The sequence below is a fragment of the Nomascus leucogenys genome, chromosome 7b, assembly GCF_006542625.1.
Source record: "Nomascus leucogenys isolate Asia chromosome 7b, Asia_NLE_v1, whole genome shotgun sequence".
Lineage (NCBI taxonomy): Eukaryota > Metazoa > Chordata > Mammalia > Primates > Hylobatidae > Nomascus > Nomascus leucogenys.
Window position 1 is genome coordinate 10923794 of NC_044387.1, and position 23756 is coordinate 10947549.

At 56.3% G+C, this 23756-nt stretch overlaps 1 protein-coding gene across 6 annotated transcripts in view; it reads right to left on the reverse strand.

The window, feature by feature from the left end:
* The window catches only part of CACNA1I (calcium voltage-gated channel subunit alpha1 I), a 132766-nt gene extending 111007 nt beyond the window's left edge, over positions 1–21759 (reverse strand). For 5 of the 6 annotated variants that reach the window (XM_030815509.1, XM_030815507.1, XM_030815510.1 and 2 more), the window contains exons 1-2: positions 21566–21759; positions 8085–8341 (exon numbers count right to left, since the gene is read on the reverse strand). In XM_030815509.1, the coding sequence (XP_030671369.1) occupies positions 8085–8320 (236 nt within the window). In that variant the 5' untranslated portion in view covers positions 8321–8341; positions 21566–21759. Of the gene's footprint in view, positions 1–8084; positions 8342–21565 lie in introns of those variants that run through there. The other variant, XM_030815508.1, reaches the window with a different exon arrangement.
* Between the last annotated feature and the right edge of the window lie 1997 nt (positions 21760–23756).

Sequence of the window (23756 nt, forward strand, 5' to 3'; positions counted from 1 at the left end):
GTTGGGAAGCCTCAGCAGCTGGCTGGGGCTTCAGAACAGAGCACTGGACCCCAAGGGAAAGAACGGGAAGAATAGGGCTGAAGGATAATAGGCAGATGGTGGAGACCTCGAGTCCAGGCTCAGTTAGCCAATTTCCGGGAGCTACGGGGAGTGAGGAAAGAATCAGCACACAAATGAAGGGAGGCAGGGAGCAGTGGAGCAGGGCAGGGACAGCAGCCCCTCTGGGTGCACAGCACTTGACAGCGGATAAACCCCCAAGGAGGAAGGCGAACTGGGAAGGAGAGGAGGGGCCCAGGGGAGAGGTGACTGCCAAGGTCACACAGTTTTGGGCGCCTGGCCCAGTGCTCTCTCTGCAGAGCAGGGGAGGAGGAGGGAGGGTGGTACCAGTCGTCACGTGGGGCAAGGTCCCAGGAGCTGCCTGTGTAGACAAGAAGAGATGGAAGAACCCAACCCCAGACACTCCCAGTGGCCCCACCAGAAAGGACTGGGGGCAGGGAGGATGGAGATTAGATTAAGGGAGGACTTCCTAATAGTCCAGAGCTCCCAGAGAGTCCCAGAGGCCTTTACCAGAGGCCTGAGGCCCCGTCTGGAGCAGAACTGAGAGGTGGCCTGCTCAGAGGCAGGGGCAGGGGCTAAGTGACCAGGGCAGGGACAGCAGGCGATGGGAGGAGGTCTTCTGCAGAGATGGCGCCATTCCTCTCCCAACACACTTACAGCTCTCCAGGCCCCACTCCCCACCTTCCTGCCCTCCCACCTCCGGGAGCCAACAATTTCCCACCCTGGCCAAGCCCTAGGCGTCTCAGCCCATTGCAGGCTCAGGAACCTGCCAGCACCACCGTCAGCTCCAGAGTGCACACAGCTGCCACTCAGCACTTAGTTTGTCCATGCTTGCCCCAGAATTCTCATTGGACCCCCCTTAATATCCCCAACTGGGGGTCACTGTGGCCCCCATTTCACAGATGAGCAAACAGAGGCTCAGCAAGGGCAAGGGACTTGGCCAAGGCCACTGGTCTAAGAAGCCAGGAGCAGATCTTCCTTCACTTGGCAACCAAGCCACGGACCCTGGGGTCACCTCTGAGTCTCCATCTCCTAACACCAACCCTAAAGGAGCCAGAGCTGCACCAAGCCCCCTCTCCAGGCCCTCAGCCGGCACCCTGGTCCACTATCGTTTCTCGCCATCATCCCACAGGCGCCTCTCGACGGGTCTCCTGGCTGCACAGCCAGAGCAGTTTTCCTCCTGTACAAAAAGGCCAGAGCTGTGCTCTGCACAACAGTCCAGGCTCACAGCTCACACTCGGGAAAGGCTTGGTGGATGTACTAATGACTGGGAGAACAATGGATGAACACGAGCCATTCCCTCCTTGGACAGCCTCAACCATTGTCACGCACAGCACAAGACTGGGCTCCGAGGGGCCATGAGGAGACCGGGCACCCTGGCCTCTTCTTGCCCAGTGCCAGATGAAATCAGTGGATGCGAGAGGCAGGGGTCTCCACCAGGTGCATGGGCAGAACCAGATGGTCGCTTAGAAGCACAGACATTGGCTGGACACAGTGGCTCCCGCCTGTAATCCCAGCACTTTGGGAGGCCAAGCCCAGCAGATCACCTGAAGTCAGGAGTTCAAGACCAGCCTGGCTAAAATGGTGAAACCCCGTCTCTTATTAAAAATTCAAAAATTAGCCCAGCATGGTGGTGTGCTTCTGTAATTCCAGCTACTCAGGAGGCTGGTGAAACCCCATCTCTACTAAAAACACAAAAATTAGCTGGGTGTGGTGGTGAGCACCTGTAATCCCAGCTACTCAGGAGGCTGAGGCAGGAGAATCACTTGAAACTGGGAGGCGAAGGTTGCAGTGAGCCAAGATCGCACCATTGCACTCCAGCCTGGGCGACAGTGTGAGACTTGGTCTCAAAAAAAAAAAAAAAGGAAGAAGAAGAAAAGAAAGAAGAAAGGAAGAGGAAGAGGAAGACGAAGCAGAAGCAGAAGCAGAAGCAGCACAGACATCCAGACCCCAGCCCTGGCAGGCAGAGAGCTGGAGCCAGACAGGGGAGCAGAAGCAGACACAAATCGGCAGAGGGGCAATGCAGGGTCAGGAGACAACCAGGACCACAAAGGCACAGAGGCGGGGGCCCACCCACGAGGAGGGCGGCCGGGAAATGGGTGCCCTGGACAGCCCCTTCCAGACCTGGTGCCCAACTTTCCCCATCCCACAGACCGGGAGACGAGGGCGCAAAGGGTTATTGGGCAGCTGGCCTCTCCTGCCTCCCCCCAGGCTGGCGCCCTCCCCTTCCCCGAGCAGAGAGGCGGCCTTCACAGCCGACTGGCTTCCCCACTATGCATCACTGCTTCCCACCACAGCAGAAGCGCTGGCTCAGCACTGGCTGGCGTGCAGGAGGCCCAGCCCAGGAGCGTGCCAGGAGGGCAGGGGGCTACAGACTTCCCAAGGGGTTCACTTCAGCAGGCCACAGAGAGGCAGCGGGACCCTCGCCCCACTGCCTGGAAACAGGAAGCTCCCCTCTGCCCTGGTGGAGTGTGGAGAACCTGGTGTTTCTCCAGACTCTGCAGGTGGCAATGTTGTCCTGAATAAAAGCCAGGGCTGGGGAGGCACAGAAATCGGGGTTTTGATGCCAGCTCCGCCACAGCCTGGCTGTGCAACCCTGGATAAAAGTGACTCAACCTCTTTGAGCTTCACTTTCCTCATCTGTAAAATGGGGCTATGAGAGCCCCTATCCCCACGGGTGGTTATGAGGGTTAAAGCTCGTAATACAGACAAAATGCTTTCAGCAATCAGCATCATCTCTCATCCTGCACATTTCTGTGCTGGACACACCGCTGGGTGCTTTACAGGAATCATCGCTAATCATCTTTAATCAACCTGTTAAAGAGATGAGAAAACTGAGGCTCAGGGAGGGGGAAAAGGAAGTGAGCGCAACCCACCCTGGCCCTTCACTCATATGCAGCCAGCTATGCTCCTAAGAAAGGCTCTGAAGGCCGGGCACGTTGGCTCATGCCTGTAATCCCAGCACTTTGGGAGGCCGAGGCGGGCAGATCACTTGAGGTCAGGAATTCAAGAGCAGCCTGGCTAAAATGGTGAAACCCCGTCTCTTATTAAAAATTCAAAATTAGCCCGGCATGGTGGTGCGTTTCTGTAATTCCAGCTACTCAGGAGGCTGAGGTGGGAGAATCACTTGAACCCAGGAGGCAGAGGTTGCAGTGAGCCAAGATCATGCCATTGCACTCCAGCCTGGGTGACAGAGAGAGACTCTGTCTCAAAAAAAACAAAAAAAAAAAGGAAAGAAAAGAAAGGCTCTGAAAGTCTAATCTGGGGTGGAAAATAATAATAGGTTTCAGGCTGTTGGCTCCCCATAGCTGCCAGAGGTGCCCTGCTGGAGAATGCCGGGAGGCTCGATTAGCAATGTCTGCACTGATGGGGGCATGGCCACTAGCAGCAGAACAAGCTCAAATTCACCTAAGTTAACAGAGATTGGATCTGATGTTCCTTGGAAACAATGTCCTCTGAAGGTGTTATGTTCTATCTAAAGACCTGTCCCCAGTGTCTAATTGAATCTACAGCAAGCAGAGTGTTGACTCAGCAGTACGTGAGGGCCTGTTCAGGGTCCAGGCACAGGTAATCAGAGTGATAACCACACATGCGGTGGCTTTTCCAGTCCCCAAACTCCACTGTCACATTGCCCTGCTCTGTCCTCAGTGCAATCAACCCTGTGGAGTGGGTATTACCACCCATGTTTGACAGGTGGGGAAACTGGGGCTCGGAAATGTTAAGAAACTGACCCATGGTCACACAGCAAGAGACAGAACCAGCCTCCAGGTCTGTGTGATTCAGGTGCCCAGCACTTTCCACGGTGCCACACGCCACCTCCCCGTGATTCAAGTAGCACAATCTATCCTCTGACATTTCGAACCCAGAGGCCTTGCAGCTGCACCCGCAGCTGACAGCCCATGCCCATGGCCCAGGCCAGGCAGGGAGCGGTGCTGACATTTGGGCGAGTGGCCCTTTCCCACCCCAGCTTGCAGGCTCCATGAGGGTCCCAGCAGCCTGCTGGCTCTCCAGTGAGTCAGGCAGTGACTCAGGGCCTAGCTCCAGGCGGGAAGAGAAGCCAAGTCAGGGAGCACCAGGCTTCAAAGAGCAGCTGACTCTGGGCCAGGGCCCCTCAGCACCAGGGACACAAGCTCAGGACAGGCTGTCTGGGGGACCCTCCCACGCTGCCCTCCCCTTCCCAGGCCTAGCCATCATGACAGCAGCTCCCACCAGCCTGACTCTGATGCTACGCATCCACCATCCCTTTGGGTTCTCAGTGGGGAAGAGAGTCGCCCTCTGCAGGGTCTAGACACGCGAAAGGTCATTTATGGTAGTCACAATGATTGAAGGACACTACTACTACTGAATATGCAAGACAGACAAGACTACAAAGCACTGTCAACCCCCAAATGCCAATGGTGTCTCATTGAGGAGTGCAAGCTTAAGCACTGCCCCAGGCCCCCTCCCACGGAGCACAGGAGGGAGTGAAGTTTCCAGCCAGGAAAGAATCCTAGAGCCTTCAGCCCCTGCCCCACCCACACACACACACCCCATCCCAAGCCCCTAAAGCCCACCCTGAGCTCCCCACGACTGAGTCCCTGCACCAGGGGCCCCCTATGGACAGCCAAGTCTCCTGGGTCTCTGTTTGTGGAACCCTCCTTGGCCCCTCTCCCATCTGACCCAATTCAGCTATGAAATCTCAGGCCAGCAGTGGCTGCAGCCACCGGGTCCAGAATCCTCCAACTCCTAGGCACACAGCATCACAGCCACCAAGTCTTAGGCTCACATACTCTTTGAAACACAGAATTTTGCAGCCTTTGAATAACAGAAGCTTAGAATTTCAGTGTCGCTGAGGCTTAAATCTTAACTTTGAACCCTCAGACTGTCACAGAAGTTTTGAGTCTGAGTGTCCCAGAGCTGACACCTTTGAAGTTGCTGTGCTTTTGAGCTGCCAAATCTCTGGCCTGAAGAGAGTCCATATCCCACCAGTTAAGGCTGAGACCTGAATCACCTCTATCCCAGTCCAGCCTCAGCAGCCCTGGCCATGGGGATGCCGGGGGAACCCTCGCCCTGCGCAGCTCCCGGGACTGAAAAGTCCCTCCTGATGGAGGGGGGCTGCTTTCTGCCCCAACCCTTAGACCCAGGGCTGTCTCCAAGACAGACAAGAGGCAGGCCCAGCTCTTCCCAAAACCAGTACTCCTCTCCCTCCTGGGCCAGCCCCACTGTTGTCTCCAACCCCAGGCCACGACCCACATACCCTGAGGGTGGAGGTGAGAGGGGTGGTAAAACCAAGGAGACAGTGGCCCCAAGGACTCTGTTTGCCCAACAGGCCAGAAATATGGAAAACTGGGTGGGTTCCCAGAGGCTGGCTCACTTGGTGGTCAGGGGTCAGGGTGTCTGAGGTCAAGGCAGCCCCCATGGCGTGTGTGGCTAACACTCTGGGCTCCCAGGGCTGGAAGGGGTGATTCGTCTGCTGTCTCCTTTTTAGGTGGAGGTGCTGAGGCTCAGAGACAGGAGACTGCCCAGGGTCACACACATGGCAGACAGGACTCGACCACCCCCATCTAGGGGCCTCTCCGTGACACTTGGGCAGCAGCCCAGCCAGAGCCCACTAGAGATGCAGCTGGGTCAGACTCCCAGGCCAAGTCATCTGAGCCATGCCCCTGCCTCCAGCCCAGAGCAGTATTGCCCATCCAGACCCCCCAAGGCTCAAAGAGGCAAAGTGACTTACTCATGGTCACACAGCACCCAAGTGACAGAGCCAGAATCAACTCTTGTCATCTCACCCAGGAAAGGCCCCTGAGACATTGTGACATTGTCCCCCTGGTCCTCCTGCCAGCCTTTCTCTTCCTAAAGGCCCAGAACTCCTGTGGCCACCCCCTTCTCAGGCCTGACACTCCTCTGTTCACATGCCACAAGCCCCTGAGGTTTCCCCAGTGCTTTGTATTAAAACTAGCCATGTAGGCTGGGCACAGTGGCTCACACCTGTAATCCCAGCACTTTGGGAGGCCGAGGTGGATGAATCACGAGTCAGGAGTTCGAGACCAGCCTGACCAACATGCTGAAACCCCATCTCTACTAAAAATACAAAAATTGGTAGGGCATGGTGGTGGGCGCCTGTAGTCCCAGCTACTTGGGAGGCTGAGGCAGGACAATTGCTTGAACCTGGGAGGCAGAGGTTGCAGTGAGCCAAGATAGCGCCACTGCACTCCAGCCTGGGTGACAGAGCAAGACTCCGTCTAAAAAAAAAAAAAAAAAAAAAAAAACAAACAAACAAACAAAAAAACTAGCCACATGGATGGTCCCTGCTTCCCTCTTCTTCCCCGGGCACTTCCTGGGATCTCTGCCTCTTTGTCCTCGGTGTCCCAGGGCAGTTGTCAGTGAGTGCTGGGCGAACTAATTACCGAGCAGACCCTCTCACCAAGCCTGAGACCCTGTGAGCCGTCCCCCAGAAGGAGCAGGAAGGCTCTTAGCCCCCACCCAGCAAGGAACACCCAGTTCTGCATCCCATTCCAGCAGAGACCCACTGGTTTCCAAAAGTTAGGGGGATCCAGGGCCCGTGATCACCTCAGCCCCCTACAGAAGGGAAGCCTGGCAGTCCTGCAGCCAGTCTCAACATCCCAGCCTGCATCTGGCATCCCTGGATTCCAGGGCAGGACTCATGCCTGCACCTGACCCACCAGCTCTCCACACCCTGCCCTGTGTGGCCACAAGCACCAGAATCTCAAGCCACATATGGGCATTTTTTGGTGGGCCCCTCAAACCACAAGGCCACCATGGCTTGGGTCCCCAAGCCTCCTCCTCAGTGGTCCCCAGCCCCCACTTAACCCTGCAAGCCAGTGCCACACAGTCCTTCCACAGCACAGATCTCTCCAGCCCCTGCTTCAAATCCTGCCCTTGGAGCACAGTCCCATCCCTCATGCAGCCCCCAAGGCCCTGCAGGGCTCCCGCCGTACCGGCAGCCTCACCTCACTCCTCTCTGCCCCTCAGGGCTCCAACACTGCCTGCAACTCCTCCCTTCTCCAGGCTTCGTTCCTGCCATGACCTCCTCCTGCCTCCCACTGCCCTCTCTACCCAACCAACGCCCTTCCTTATTGAGGAGTCAGCTCTGGCATTGCCCATGTATACCCAGCAAACACTGCCAGAGCACCCACGATGTGCCAAGCACTGTGCTGGGTGCTAAGGTCCCCATCCCGGTCATCTGACAGTACCCCAGGGGAGGCAGATGTCAGATTCAGAATTGATGTGACAGTTAGATATGAAGTGGAGGAGGAATCCCAGAGGGCTTCCCTGAGGAGGTGATGCTTAAGCTGGGATTTTAAGGATGTAGCAAAGGATTAGGCCAGGTTCAGGGGGAAGGGAAAAGCTTTCCAGACAGAGGGAAGAGCCAGTGAGAAGACTCTGAGGCTCAGAAGAGCACAGGGGCATGCCAAGTGGTGGGAAGTGAGGATGGGTGGGACACGCAGGCCCTGATGGGCTGGATTAGGACTTTGCTCTGCACCTCCGGGACCATAGCAAATCATGACAGTCTCAAGCAGGGGGGACATGAGCCCACTGGAGGCAGCAAGTGGAGGCAGGAGGCCTTGGAAGAGCCTGCTTGGAGGCACAGCAAGGAGAATGAGTCCTGCCCTGTGTGTTGGGATCGGCTGCCCTGCTGCCCACGCCCACAGTTCCTGATTACGGCTCCCATCCTCTGTATTGTCACGGCCCATCAGGTGGCTCCAGAGTCTGACTGATCTGCATTCCCAGCCCAGCACAGGTCTGGGGCCCACACTCAAGGACTTTCTGAGCCAGCCAGCCACTGGACTGACCCCACAGCCACCAGCAACTTCCAGAACCTTCACATCAGCAGAACACCAGGTCCTCATCCGTTTGAGGTCTCCCCAGACCCACCCTCTGAGCTCGCTCACCACCACCAAGGCCCAGTGGCCTCACCGCAGACCTCAGGTCTCCCAGCCGGAGCAAGGTGTGCAAGCAACAGGACTCAATCCAGCCCCCCACCCTTCAGCCCCTGCAGGGCCCCGATCAGCCGAGGCTGCGGAGGATATGGGTTGCACACCATCTTGATACACCAGTTCCGGGGGCTGGTGGTCTGTCGCAGGCAGAAGAAGGCAACGGGCGCCAGGTCTGGGTGTGGGACATGAGGATCAGCTCCATCCAGGGGCTCCTCCAGGCCTGGCGGGGAGGATGGGGGGCTCCGGGGTCCGGGCTGCTCCGTGGTGACTCCCGGCTCAGCGGCTGGGGCTGCTGCAGATGAGGAGGGCGGGGAGGCACTCTCAGCCATGTCCACGCTGAGCTGGGAGCCCTGGGGAAGACAGAGAGGGTGGCACGTGGTGGGGACAGGCCTGGTACATGCTCCCCAACCTGCCTCTCCACCAATAAGTGGACGGATGCGGCTCTGACAGCCCCACCTGAGCCCCACAGGCCCCTCACCCTCACTCTTGTATGGAGATTACGAAACAGCTGAGGGCCCAGCTGCACCCAACTTGGAATCCACTTCCAAGCTGGGTGATCATGGGGCAAGTCTGCTCACCCTGGCTGAGCCTCAGTTTTGGCAAACAAAGATAGTGGGGAGAATAAAGCCTTCTTAGAATATAATTGTGATATTAACTCTTTTTTTGTCTATCGGCAATTTTCTGTATTTGAAATCTTTCATTATTTAAGAGAAAAAATGTTTAAGTAATTATAGACAATCAAAAAAGAAAGACGGAAGGGAAGGAGAGAAGGAAGGAAGGAAGGAAGGGAGGAAGGAAGGAAGGGATGTTAACTTTTTTACAAGACTAGAGCTATGTATTTATTGCACTATCAAAGGTAAAGAAAACTTGCAAGAAAAAAGAGGTGATTGTAAAGACAGACATTATTGCCAGGACAATGCAGGTTACAAAGGCAAAGTTGGGGTGCTGCAGAATCAGAAACTGGGGGAACCCTGGCAAGCCAGGAGGGAATCACAGTTGGCTTCCCTGAGGAAGTGACCCCTGAGCTGAGACCTGCAGCTGAGCCCTTGACCCAGGGACCCCCCCAGCCACTGCCTTACACGTCTGAGAACCCAGGAATCTTAGAGTCCAACCTCCTTGCCTTACAGAGGAAGAAACCCAGGCCCAGAGAAGGGACAGGACAGACATGTAGTGGAGTAACAGCAGAAATAGAATTCCAGTCAAAGGCCAGGCGCGTGACTCACACCTGTAATCCCAGCACTTTGGGAGGCCAAAGTGGGTGGATCACCTGAGGTCAGGAGTTTGAGACCAACCTGGCCAACATAGTGAGACCTCATCTGTACTAAAAATACAAAAATTAGCTGGGCGTGGTGGCGCACGCTGTAATCCCAGCTACTCGGGAGGCTGAGGCATGAGAATCACTTGAACCCGGGAGGTGGAGGTTGCAGTGAGCCGAGATCACACCACTGCAGTCCAGCCTGGGCAACAGAGCAAGACTCTGTCACCGAAAAAAAAAAAAAAAGAAAAAAAGAAAAGAATTCCGGTCAGAGCCCGCTTCCTGGGTCTGTGGCTCAGGCAGCTGCACAGGGCCCCGTGCTCAGAAGGGCCCTGAACTTGCTTTAGAATTCTGCTGTCACCAACATGAAATTCTTAATTTCTTATCAAGAGGTCCCACATTTTCATTTTGTTCTAGGTGATGCAAATCATCTCGCTGGCTCCGACTCCAACTCAGGGCACTTCTACTCCCTGGCCTTGTCTGATGCTCACAACCACCTCAGGAGGACTATTATGCCCATTTGGCAGGTGAAGAAACTGAGGCCAAGAGAACAAAGCAGGTTGTCAAGGCTATGCACCCAGCCAAGTGAAGCACTAGGTGGTGTTCAGAGGCCAGAATCCCAGCGCCAGACCCCCAGGCAGGCTTCATGACAACTGATGGTGCCCTCACTGGCTGAGAGCCTCCGCAACCGGTCAATGGCAAGATGGGACAGACAGCCACTCCCAGGGCCTGCGCCTCACCACCTCACCCCAAAGGGTACTAGTCCCTAAAACTTTGTCCACTGGGGTCCCTGGGACCCTAAAACTCCTACAGGGCCAGTCTGGGCCGTGGGATTGAGAGATGGGGTCCACATCCCTGGTGCCCGCGCAGCTGCTGCTGGGCTGTCGACCAAGCAACCCGGAGCTGATGCATTTGGACATTTCTCTGGCTCCTGGGGGCAACGGGCAGGAGTTGGCACCTCCTGCCACTTCCCCTGGCTGGTCAGGGAGACAGAGTTTTCTCCTGAGCTCAGGGCTTTGCTCTTGATTCCAGAAAAGCAGCCACGGGCCTTACATAAGCTCCCAGGCACCTTGGCCTGCCACGTGTCAACCTCCTGGGCTGAAACACACCCTCCCTAGGGTGGCTCCAGCTCTGCCCACCACCGTGCCAGCCTCGGAGCCCACCACTCCCTCCCCTGGCCATTTGCTCTGGCCAGATTGGACCTCCTCAGGTCCTAGGCCCTGCTCCCGCTCTTCCCTCTCACTGGGGCACCTTCTCCTTCCCCCAAGGCCCCGTTCTCCCAGGCCCTACTGATTCATTCATTTGTCCAGTGAGCACCTACTATGTGTGGGCACTGTGTGGGCTTCGGGCTATGCTGGGGCACGAGCCAGACTCAGCACCAGCCCCCATTCAGCCCACACTTCCGCAGAGGAAAGAGACACACCGATCAATTAATTTCTCTCTTTCTGCTTTTCCACAACTCTTATCACCATCAAACACGGTGCATAATTTATGTCTTTATATCTCCATGATTTGGTGTCTGTCTCCCCAGCCTAAGAGAAGCCTGTAAGGGAGGTGTATCCCCTCACTGCTGTATCCCCAGTGCCTGGAATGGTGCCTGGAGCATACTAGGTGCTCAATCAATATTTGTTGACTAAGTGAATAAAAAGTGCTGGGAAGTAAATAAACATGGGGGAAAGGTGGGAGTGGAGACAATCATCTTGCTCTCTCTAAAGGAAGAGATGTTTAAGTGAAAACCAAGAACCGGGAGGCCGCAGTCCTGACTGATCTGCTGGAAGAGCACAGGAGGAATAGCACGTGCGAAGGCCAGGGGAATGGGGCCCGCTCGGTGCATTTAAGGAATGTAAGCGAGGCCGAGCCTCGGGCAGGGAGGCAGATGGAACCAAAGAGTTTGGCAGGGCCCTGGGGGAGAACACAGAGGAGTGTGGGTTTTATCCCAAGTTCAACAGAAGCCACAGGTGGGTTTTAGGCAGGGGAGTGGTGTGCTCTGGTCTGTTTCTAAGCCATCTCTCTAGGGGCTGAAGGGAGAGTGGATGAAGGGGCAGGGGTGGAGCAGGAAGGGCCCGGAGGAGCTGGGCTGGCCTGCCCTTGGCTGCTGGTGAAGACAGGGTGAAGGCAGTGGATTGAGATTTATTCTCCAGGTAAAGCACCTGGTCTTGCATCAACCACAGTGGCACACCTGCAACCTCTCCCCAGCATTACCGAAGTCCTTCCTGAAACCACACAGGTGGAAAGAGCTCCCCCGGCCTCCGGGACTGCACAAAACTACCCCCTTCCTGCCTCTGGGCTACGTCGCTTGCACTGACTTTATGTTGCTTCTCTTGGCCTGTTTAATGCCGCCACACTGTGCTGCCCTTGTGCTCACACCTCTCCCCTCACTGTGGACTCCCAGAAACCACACCCCTAAGGCCACCACCCCCAACTCTCTCCCCAGTGTCCACCCAGCCTCTACCCTCTGACCTGCTCCTAGCGGCCACCCAGCCTCCACCCTCTGACCTGCTTCCAGTGACCACCCAGCTTCCACCCTCTGACCTGTTCCAGTGACCAGCCAGTCTCCACCCTCAGACCTGCTCCCAGTGACCAGCCAGCCTCCACCCTCTGACCTGTTCCAGTGACCAGCCAGCCTCCACCCTCAGACCTGCTCCCAGTGACCAGCCAGCCTCCACCCTCAGACCTGCTCCCAGTGACCACCCAGCCTCCACCCTCTGACCTGCTCCCACTGACCACCCAGACCATCTCCCTCTGACCCATTCCCAGTGACCACCCAGCCTCCACCCTCAGACTTGCTCCCACTGACCACTCAGCCTCCACCCTCTGACCTGTTCCCAGTGACCACCCAGACCATCTCCCTCTGACCTGTTCCCAGTGACCACCCAGACCATCTCCCTGTGACCTGCTCCCAGTGACCACTCAGCCTCCACCCTCTGACCTGCTCCCAGTGACCACCCAGACCATCTCCCTCTGACCTGCTCCCAGTGACCACCCAGACCATCTCCCTCTGACCCGTTCCCAGTGGCCACCCAGCCTCCACCCTCAGACTTGCTCCCACTGACCAGTCAGCCTCCACCCTCTGACCTGTTCCCAGTGACCACCCAGACCATCTCCCTCTGACCTGCTCCCAGTGACCACCCAGACCATCTCCCTCTGACCTGTTCCTTAGCAGCTTCCCAGGCCACTACTCTGACCCACTCCCCATTCCCAAAGCCCCAAAGCCCAGTCCAGAAATCTCTCTTTCCTGTGTCTGTGGCCCATCTCCTATCCCAGGTGCCTGTGTGCCCATGGCTGGAAGCCCTGAGGGGACTGGCAGCTGGGCCTCCCTGGGCTCCAATCTGTCCGCAGTCACAGAGACTAAAGGACTTGCTTTATGTGACAGCATTGGTGGATTCAAATTCAGGTCCATTAGGTGCCAGAGTCTGAGCTGCCTCCACGTCCCTGTGTCCCCTTCTTCTAGGTGCCCCCAGGGCCTAACCCTGATGCTCCTTCCCCTGAGTAGCCCACCAAGCAGCAGTGTGGCAATTGGGCTGGCCTCCAAGAGCAGGGATAGGAGCAGAAGCCTGCTGTGTCTGGAACACAGACCCCCATTCCTGACTCCATCAGCTTCTTAGAGCCTCAGTTTTTCTCTATAAAGCTCAGCCCTCCTCCAGCCTGCTTCAGCAGGCTCTTGTTAAGAAGCAACATGATGGGCTGCCGGGTGTGGTATCTCACGCCTGTAATCCCAGCACTTTGGGAGTCCGAGGCGAGTAGATCATCTAAGGTCAGGAGTTGGAGACCAGCCTGGCCAACATGGTGAAACCCCATCTCTACTAAAAACACAAAAATAAGCCAGGCGTGATGGCGCACACCTGTAGTCACAGCTACTCAGGAGGCTGAGACAGAAGAATCGCTTGAACCCAGGAGGCGGAGGTTGCAGTGAGCCACAGTTGCACCAGTGCACTCCAGCCTGGGTGACAGAGCAAGACTCCATCTCAAAAAAAAATAGAAGCAACATGATGTAAATGGGGAGGCACTCTGGTGGATGGCTGAGCATGCACTGGTCCAGCTGTGTCATCCCCAGGGGCTGCTACCCCAGCCCATTCTCTGCCATCACCATCACCACCACCACCACCACCGTCACCAACACCAGCACCATCATCATCACCACCACCACCATCACCACCACCATTATCATTATCACCATCTCTGCCATCACCACCACCATCATCATCACTACCACCATCACCATCACCACCTCCACCATCACCACCACCATCACCAACACCAACACTAGCATCATCATCACCACCATCAATATCACCATCATTGTCCTCACCACCATGATCATCATCACCACCACCACCATCACCATCACCACCTCCACCATTACCACCACCGCCACCATCACCATAACCAAAACCATCATCACCACCACCATGACCATCACCATCATCATCACTATCACCACCGTTACCCATACCACCACGATGACCATCAACACCGTCACCACCATCACTAACACCATCATCATCACCACCATCACCAACACCATCATCATCACCATCACCATCATCACCATCACCAACACCATCATCATCACCATCATCACCATCACCACCATCATCACCACCACCATCACCAACACCGTCATCATCACCATCATCACCAACACCAACATCATCACCACCATCACCACCATCACCAACACCGTCATCATCACCATCATCAACACCACCATCACCACCATCACCAACACCATCATCACCAACACCATCAACACCACCATCGCCAACACCATCATCATCACCAACATCACCATCACTAACACCATCACTTCCATCATCACCACCACCATCACCATTATCACCACTATCACCACCATGACCCCATCAAGCAATGGCCAACAGGCTCTCTATGCATCAACTGTGTCCATTTTTACCACAACTCCATGGCATACAGACCATTCTCATTCTTACTTCATGGAGAGGGAGACAGGGGAACAGGGAAGTACAGCCATGACCATAGTCAGCCAGCTGGTACTGGGCAGTTAGTGTCCCAGTTCTGGTCTGCTTACTCCCAAGCCCAAGCACTGAACCATTCCAGGCACCAACCTGGGATGGGAATGGTGCCCTGGAACCAGGCCTCCCCAAGCTGAGTCATCAGACAGTGGCGATACAGCTGCTGGTCCAGCCAAGATGCCCAAGCAAGATGCCCAAGTCTTCCCAAGGCAGTGGGGAAACCTGCCTCCCAGAATCTTCCAGCCAGCACTCTAGAGCCCTGGGAGTGCAGTGTCAGGATGTCCTGTGTCTTCAGAGCTCAGAGCCCTGGTGGAGGAAGACCTGAGGCCTGCCCTGGTCGCCTCGTATGTGTGTGCATGTGTATGTATGTGTGTGCACGTGTGTTTTCATACAGGGAGGCAACTTGTTTATCCTTTTGTCAACAACCACACACTACTAGAAGAACAAGCAACAAATTCGTTCAGGAAATACTAGAATCCAGGAATTTCAGACTATGTTAGAATCACCCAGAACTTCGGAGGCCCAAAATATTAACTACAATCACCCTGAATCTATAGTGTGGGTTTCAAAGCACAGGCAGTGGAAGCTGAGACCTGTATTCAGGTCCAGACACCAATCCACCTTGGCACACAACTCAGCCTGGCAGGTGCCCACAGCTACCCTGTCTATAAAACGAGGAGACGACTGCACCATGGCAGGGCTGCTGTGCAGACGAGCTAGGGTAGCACCACTGAGCACTAGGCAGGTGCACAGTGAGACCCTCGACAGTTTCCCATCCTTGTTAGTATCCTCAGCCATGCAGTTCCAGATTCCTGAACCCCAGGGGTCCCAGAAACAGTGTCTGGTTTTAAACTCTCATTGTTTCCAGGTCGTCAAACAAGGAATCTCTGAAAAGAATGAGACCCGGAAGGTGACCTAATCCATCACCATACACACTCACAAGCATAAAAATCACATAGTCACACTCACATACCTACAATCACATGCTCCATACCACACTCACACACAATCACACACAGACATACACACATAACACGCACTTGCAGACACAACCTCACACACACACAGACATATGCACACACACGTAGACACACACAGACACACAATCGCACACATGGCACATGGGTACACCAGCATGCACTCATACAGACACACAGACACATAATCACATACACAGACACATGATTACACACACACACATAACACATACAGAAACAATCACACACATGCAGACATACGCACATAACACAGACACACACACACACAATCACACACATGACACATGGGTACACCAGCATGCACTCGCACAGACACACACACTCACAGACACACAATTACACACACAGACATACACAGAAACACAATTACACAGTTACACACATCAACACACACGCAGACACACAATCACACATGGCACATGGGTACACCAGCATGCACTCACACAGACACACAATCACACACACAGGCATACACAGACACACAATTACACACACAGACATACACACATAACAGACACACACAGACACACAATCACACACACAGACATTCACACACAACACACATTCACACAGACACATAACCACACACGGCACATAGATACACGAGTACCCATTCACACAGAAACACACACAGACACACGATCACACACAGACATACACGCATAACACACACACAGACACACAACCACACCATAGACACCAGCACCCACTCACGCAGATGCACACACTCCCATACACACAGTCACACACGCAGACATACACATACACACTCACACACACTCACAGACACATACATACACAATCACAGACACATACATATGCACACAATCACACAGATACACTCACATAACATACACTCACACTGACACACACAGACATGCATGCACACAAAGATATACAGGCACACACAATCACACACACATAACATACAATCACAAAGACATATACTCACAGACATACATACAAGCAATCACACACACTCACACATAAACACACAAAACACCCGTTTACAGGCACACACATAACTCACATAGACACACTCACATACAATCACACACTTACCCAGACACATAGATATGCACACAATCACACAGATCACATACACTCACACTGACACATATGCACACACAGAATACACAGACACATACACACACACACACATAGACACAACAGCCACTCACACATACAAACCAATGCAGAGCCTGCATCTGATGATCTGCAGAAAAGCCTTTGTGAGACTGCAGGAAGCCTGCCTTCCAGAATCTTCCAGCCAGCGTCCCAGAGCCCCTGGAACCCTCTATTTGCTCCCTCTTCCGCATGACAGCCCTGCAGACGCATGACGACAGCCCGCCCACCCCTAAGCCTCATCTGCCCCAGGCCTCTTGTCACCAGCTCCCTCAACCATTCCTTGGGTGACAATTTCCACATCGTATGCCTCCCTGGGACCCCCTCCGCAGTCACGCTCACTCAAGTCTGTGCCCTTTCCTCTGCATGGGCAGGACTGGATTTGCCCCAAGCCACCCAGAGCACAACAGACAGGTTACCTGCCTGATTCTGGCCTTTCTTGGTGCAAACTGGGAGCATCAGCGCCCAGCTGGCAACCCAGTCCTACTGCAACACCTGTGGGGCATGTGGTCCCCTGATCCCCTCAGATCTTCTTCAGAGAAGCTGAGCCAAGCCAGAGCTCCTCAGCCTAAAGACGAAAGGCTGAAGTGCGGCCCCCCCTCCCGATTGCATGACCTGTCACAAAACTTGCTCCGGTCTGGTCAGCTGAGCCTGCCCACATCTTATAGTCATTCACCTCAGACCTGTCACAGAAATGAACAGCTAGCCCTCCCGGTTCTGTAGCCTATTGAGTGGGTTCAGTCAGCAGCTCCTCCCGTGATGGCCAACAAGAATCAAAGCCGACATTATCTGTGAATACTTACTATATGCCAGGCACAGAGTAAGCTTTTGAGAAGTGCTTTTGCTCTGTCCACCTTATAGGTGAGGAAACTGAGGCACTGGAAGGTTAAAGGATCTTCCCAAGGTCAAAAGCTACTTAGTAAAAGAGCTGGGGTTTGGATCTGGGCAGTCCAGCTCCAGGTCACCAGTTAAAGGGTTGTCCAGGCCAGACTGTGGACAAGAGGTAGCAGCCTACCCGCCCCCCCCCCACCCCCTGCACCTGCCCACGTGTCTGTCACCAGGCATTGCCATTTGTTTGTTTTCAGCCAGCTCTCGGCCTTACGACAAGTGCGGCAAGCAAGGCTGTGTCGGAACCTCCATCAGTGTGTTTGAACATCTCCCAGCAGGCGCTTCTGCTGATCAGTTTTTACTCACTCTGCAGTAATTAGGGCCTTGGGTCTTACTTCAGCTAGCAAATCAGGGTGAACATGGCCCCTGATGGGAGGGAGGGGTGGCCAGCAGGAAGAGCACTGGATCAGGAGTCCCAGGACTCAAGGACTAGCTCTGCCCTCTCCACATCCCATGGTCTCCCCAAGCTTCATTTCCTTTTGTATAAAATGCAGAAGACGATGCCTTTTCTGCTGTGAAAACCAGATAGCAAATAGGGAAAAACATTTGGAAAGCAACTTCATGAAAGAAAAGACAGCTTCCTTGTACGAGGCCCCATGCTAGGTGCTGCAGAAACACGTCTGAGCCGCACAAAAATCCTTTCAGGTGGAAGGTATGATCCCAGTTTTATAAGAAGCGGGCGCTCCTGTGATGCTAGGTGACCTGATCCTCTTGCCATGGTTATGGACTTGCTCATCTCTACCCTAGCTGGGACAGAGCTTAGGCCCCTCCCAAAAGGGGCCTAAGACCCTAGAACAACAGAGGGCCAGATGCAGCCCCCGCTGCTCAACAGGGTAGGGCAGGCAGCAAGATCCTAATGCTCCTCTACATGCACCGTTAGCCAGACCGCTCTGGCCAGAGTCCAGGAGAAGGGGGCAGTGGGCAGAGGCAGACCTCAGAGATGAAGGGAAAAGTTCTGGGGGGCATGGCCAGGTCTGCACTGAACCTGGCCCTGAAGAGCCCACGGCCTCCACAGAACCTCCACCCTCAAGATACCACGTCCTTCTCGTCCTCTCCTGCTCAAGGAGCCCCAAAAGCACCCAGCTCTTTTGCAAAGGTGTCCAAACACGCCATGCTAAATCCTCTGTGATCTGCACCCCTCATCTATCAATACGGTCTGGGTTCTCCAATCCGAGAGCACGAGTGGAAACCAGGACTCGTGGCCATGTCCCCACAAAGCACCTGGCAGGGGAGGCCAGATCCTCTCACAGGCACAGCAGCTCCAAAAGGGCAGGTTTTGTCTGTTCCCTTCCCGTTCACTGCTGTGTCCCCCAGTGACCAGAACAGGCCTCAGAACACAGTACGTGAAGAATAAATATTAGAGAGAAAGAGAGAAAAGGAAATCAGAAAATCCAATTTGTTTTCTTCCCTCTGTAGACTGGCAGCCACGGTGGGGGACAGACTCAATCCACATCTTCCTGGATATCAGGATCCACAGATCCATGGACCCATGGATCCACCATCCACAGATTCACAGACACATACACCCACAGCTCCATAGATCCCTGGACCCACAGACCCACAGACCTGCACACTCACACTCCCACAGATCCACAGACCACGCACCCACAGTGTGCAGGGCACACACAGCTCCCTGGGCTCTTTGAGCCCCCAGGCCAGACCTGGGACTCCAGGGGCACAAGAGTAGACTGAGGGCATTAAGGCTGGGGCATGTCCTAGGAACATATGGGAAGAAAACATTCTGCGGCAAAGAACAGGAGGTAGGGAAGGGGTTGGAAGGGAGAAGTGGGGACAGGAGGACAGGCAAGGAAGAGGAGCGGGAGCAGGGGAAGAGCTGGCTACAGAGGTGAAGGGATGGAGGGGAGAGCACCCTGCTCTCCCTGCAGCCCAGAAGGGTCTCTCTAGACCCCATGCCCAGCCCAGCATCCCTTCTTTCCAGACAGTTTTTGACACCACAAGCAGCGGGGCTGAGGAATCAAGAGAAGTCAGCTGCCGAAGTGGAGACAGCCACGGATCAAGGAGCCACATAGGAGCCTGTTTAGTTACCTTGGAAAGTGCTAGGAACTGCAGGGTGGCGGGAGCCCCGCCAGCATGGGGGAGGGACAGAGTGGTGCCCAGAAACAGACTGGCCTAAGAGCCCCTTCCTTGGGGCTGAGGCCCAGGGCAGCCACACTTGGGGTGTGGGGTGAAAGTGGCAGAGAGGGCCACGGAGGGAGCATGATGAAGGAGACTGGGGGAGGGGAGTCAGAGGTGGTGACCCCCGTGGGCTCAGGGCGGGGAACTGGGTCCAGAACCACAGAGAGGCTGCAGTCCCCAAAATTGCTCCCAGCTTGGCTGTGGGCTCAGGAAGATGTCTGGAGCAGAGAGAGGGTGAGAGAGGGTGGGGTTCTCACGGCACCCCCCACCCCTACCTGACCACTCAAGGTCAAGGGGAGGCCGCAGGGACCAGAGGACAGCCTGGCGCCCCCTGGTGGGCCTGGAAGATGCCCTCTCAGCCCCAGCTTTCTCAAGAGGGCTTGGAATGGGGGCGAGGGGAGCGGGGGGGCATGCAGGATGAGGAGGAAGGAATGCGGAACAAGCAGGCAGAGAACTTTGGTCAAAGGAAGGGGAAGGGGCCTCCAGCCAGGCCAGCAGCCCCTTCCCCCAAGCCTCCCATTGAGCCCTGGGGCAGGCACAGCAGCTCTGCGCAGCTAGGAAGAGAGCGTGGAGGGCACGGTGTGGTGACCAGGCCCTCTGGGGTTGTGGGCAGATTCATGGGTTTGGTGCCAGGCCAACTCAACAGCCTCCAGGCACACTCTTTCATTTTCCTCTTCCTCCCCCTGCTGCAGCCCCAGACCTGGTCCCTGCTCAGTGTCACCCTGTCCTGTCCTGACCTGTCACCCACTGCTGTCCCCTCCCTCTGTCTCTGTGTTGACGGTGGAGGCAGGAAGGGAACAGGGAGGTCTCTAGACTCCCAGCCCAGTCCCCAGCCCAGCCCTGGATCCTGAAGCCTGAATAGAAAGTTTGTCCTGAAGGGTGGACAAGAGTTCTGGAAGCGAGTCCTTAGGGCTAAGAGGAGCCACGGATCCAAGAGATGACCAGGTGCCAGCAGGGTCTGAGGACGGGGTGCAGGGAGGTAGGCCCACACCCTGGGCCAAACCCTTCCCCTGGACTGGGCCACAGACCCACGCCCCTGTTCACACAGCATCCTAGCCCCTAGGTGGTGCCAGCGTCTGCGGGGTGAATCCTCCAGGCAGTGAGAGACAGAGGGCGAACTGGCCACTGCCTGGGCCAATCTGAGTGCTCCAACGAGGACTCTCCTTGCATGGTGATCAGACCCCGGCACACCACACACGCCAGACACGCAGGCCCACTCCAGCGCTCACTCATTCTCTCTCTCTCACACACACACACACACAAACACACACACACACCTGGACCCAGGATACAGACCCTCAGGACGAGAATATAGCTCAGAGGTCTTCTCAGACCCCAATCTCATCCTCAGATCAGGAGCCCCCAGGGCCCTGACAGGGAAGAAAGACACTAGCAGAGGGGCTGACTGAGGCCTCAGCCTGGGCCCCACCACAGCCCCCTCCCCCAGGCACCATGACTTCCCCCAAAAGAGGCCTCCCCACCACTGCCAAGCCCCCTAGTCCCCCACAGCTCCCCCACAACACCACCCAGTAGGCAATTAGCACCCAATCATCATGAGCACTCATTACATAACACCTCCAGCCGGCCGAGGGTCCCTTTCACCCCTACAGCCCCGGCTCCGACCCTGGCCTGGCTTCATGCAGCGAGGCCTCCGCCCCGCTGGGGTGCCAGCCAAAGAGGGGGTCTCCGCCACCCCCGCCTCCAGGAAAGTTAAACCCTGCCCGGGATTCCCCCATCCAGTGCCCCCCGCCGCCGCACGCCCAGGCCAGCGCTCCCAGCTCAGCCCGCCGGACACGGGCACCAGCTCTGGCCCAGCTGCCGGCAGAGCCGCAGTCGCGGAGGGGCGGCCGGACCCGCGGACAGCCCGGGCCCCGGCCGGCAGCCTGACTTGTTGAATAAATTTCTGCAGCGCTGGCTCAGCTGGCTTCAGTATTGGCACCGAGAGAACTTTCGTGGCCTTGGAGAGGAGACCGGTCAAAGTTTCCTGTCCTTCCTCCCAAGGCATGGCCCCGAAGGCGCGGGATGGGGGGCTCACCTGACGGGTACGCGCGGGTGGGGAGGATCGGTCCCCAGAAATAAATAAATAAACGCCCCAGTGAAGAGAGAAGCCAACGCGCCAAGAAACTGGCATCGAAGCGGAGCCCTCCCTTCCTTCCCCCCACCCACCCAGCCCCCACCTACCTTGGCATGGACGTGGCCCGGCCGCGGGGGGTCGTCCAGGTTAGAGACGCGGGGACAACGCGTCCCCACCCGAAGCCGGCGATCGAGAGGGACCCCCAGCCCCGCCAGCCGACCCCCCGCCAATTCAGGATCAGCTGAGCCCCCGGGGCGCGGGGGGCGGCGGGCGGGGGGCGGCGGGCCCGGGGGCCCGGGCCATGGCGGGAGGAGGCGGCGGCGGGCGGGAGGGACTGCGAGGCTCTGGGCTGGCGGCGGGCGGGAGCGCGGCGCTCCGGGCCGGGGCGGGGGCGCGGGTGCTGCGGGGACAGAGCAGCGGGGCAAGTGCCGGGGAGACACCAGCGCGGCGGGGAGCGCGGGTCTGAGGCCGGTCTCTCGCCCGCCTCGGCTCTGCTCGCGCCTCCGGCTCCGGGCTCGAAGCGCGGGGTCTGCGCGCGGCGGGGGCTGCGGAGGAGCCCGAGCGCCTGGCGGTGCGGGTACGTGCGGCGGCGGCGAGACCGAGCCGCGCCGCGTGCGAGGAAAAGCCGTCCTTATACTGACACCAAATGTCTTCGGGGAAAGCTGCAGGCGCGGGACGCTGGAGGGGGGAGGCGTGGAGGCGACAGACAGACTGACGGCGGCGGCTGGTGAGCTCCCACCCCTCCCCAGGGGGTAGGAAGCCCCCAGCCCGCGGCCAGCTCCTTAAAATCCAGGTTCGTGCCTGGGGGAGGGTCCTGACCCCTCAGCATGGGGGCTGCGTCATGAGTAAAAAGAGGTGGGGGGGGCATTACTGACCACCCCCATGTCCCAGGTGCCTGCTCTGCCACATTCCACCCTGGCCTCTCACTGAGATCCAGGTCGGGGGTGTTCACCCCACTGCCCCGGTGAGGGGTCACCCACCTAAGACCCCAGCTCTTAAACGGTAGAGCCGAGCTAGAACCCAGCTCTAAAGGTCGCTCCACCTCCCAGGCTGCCTCCCCACTTCTCATTCACACCCCTGCTTCTTCCCACCCTCTAGGCTTGGCTGAAAGGCCACCTCCTCCAGGAAGGCTTCCCAGAGGGCCCCCAGGTGGAACAGATGCCTCTATCCAGCTGCAAAGGCTTCAGTCTCACCATTTCCCAAGATCCTGTCACACATGGGATTCCCCCAATCCCACGCTCCTCAGGCCTGTCTCCCTTCCTCTCTCACCCAAGGGCTGTGGATTGGGGACAGGGAGTATTCAAGGTTATAACCGCCTTTTATTTGTTCATTTGCATCCAGCCAAACAAATTAAAAGCATCAAGACTCCCCCCAATGCAGGCCAAATGGTCTACTCACTGCCTCACAACTCAGGAAGCATTTAGTGAGCACCTGCTGCGTGCTAGGCACCTCTTTAAGAAACCACCTGGAGTTCCACCCTTTTGCCCCCATTTTATCCACGAAGAAACTGAGGCCAGAGATGAGCTGCCTGGCCAAGGTTACTCCGCTGGGAAGCAGCAGCCCCCGGTACGAGTCCAGTGCTCCCAACCCCTGCCCAGATGTTGTCACACTGGGCTGCCCAGCGCAACCCTCTCCACCTCTTTGGAGAATGTGTGGTGAGGGGCACCAGGGGGATGCTGAGGGCTGCCCTGGGCCACCGGTGGCCCCACCAGATGCTGGCAGATAGTCACAGCTTTAGAGAAAGGTACACTCAGGTTTGATCCCAGCTCTGCTGCTTCCTGACTGAGGATGGGAAGCAAAGCCCCTTAACATCTCTGAGTCTCAGGTGCCTCATCTGTGAAATGGGGATAAGGGTTCACACTTTGCAGGATGCAAACCATCTTTAAAGGGCTTAGCACAGTGTCTGACACATAATAGGTGTCCAATAAATATTCATCCCTTTCTAGCTTTTAATCTGTCTAAGGAGACAAGACAAGCCTTTGTCTCCAGACTACAAGGCAAGGTCGTCTAAGCACACACGGGCTGAGAGGTGTCTTACAGGTGTGAATTCAGCAAGCCAGACAGCCCTGCAGGTGGGATGGATTTATATCAGATCAGAGTGGGCTTCAGATCAGGAGTCTTCAGCGAAGCCTCATCAAAGGCAGGAGACTTGAACTGAGCCTTGAAAGCTTGTACGGGATTGAGATAAGAAGAGAGAAGGTGGGTAGAGAAATGGCATCAAGGAGGGAGAATGCATGGAGGCAGGAACAAGGTAGCATGGCAGGCACTCCATGCCCCGAGCAGCTGAACGCACAGCTA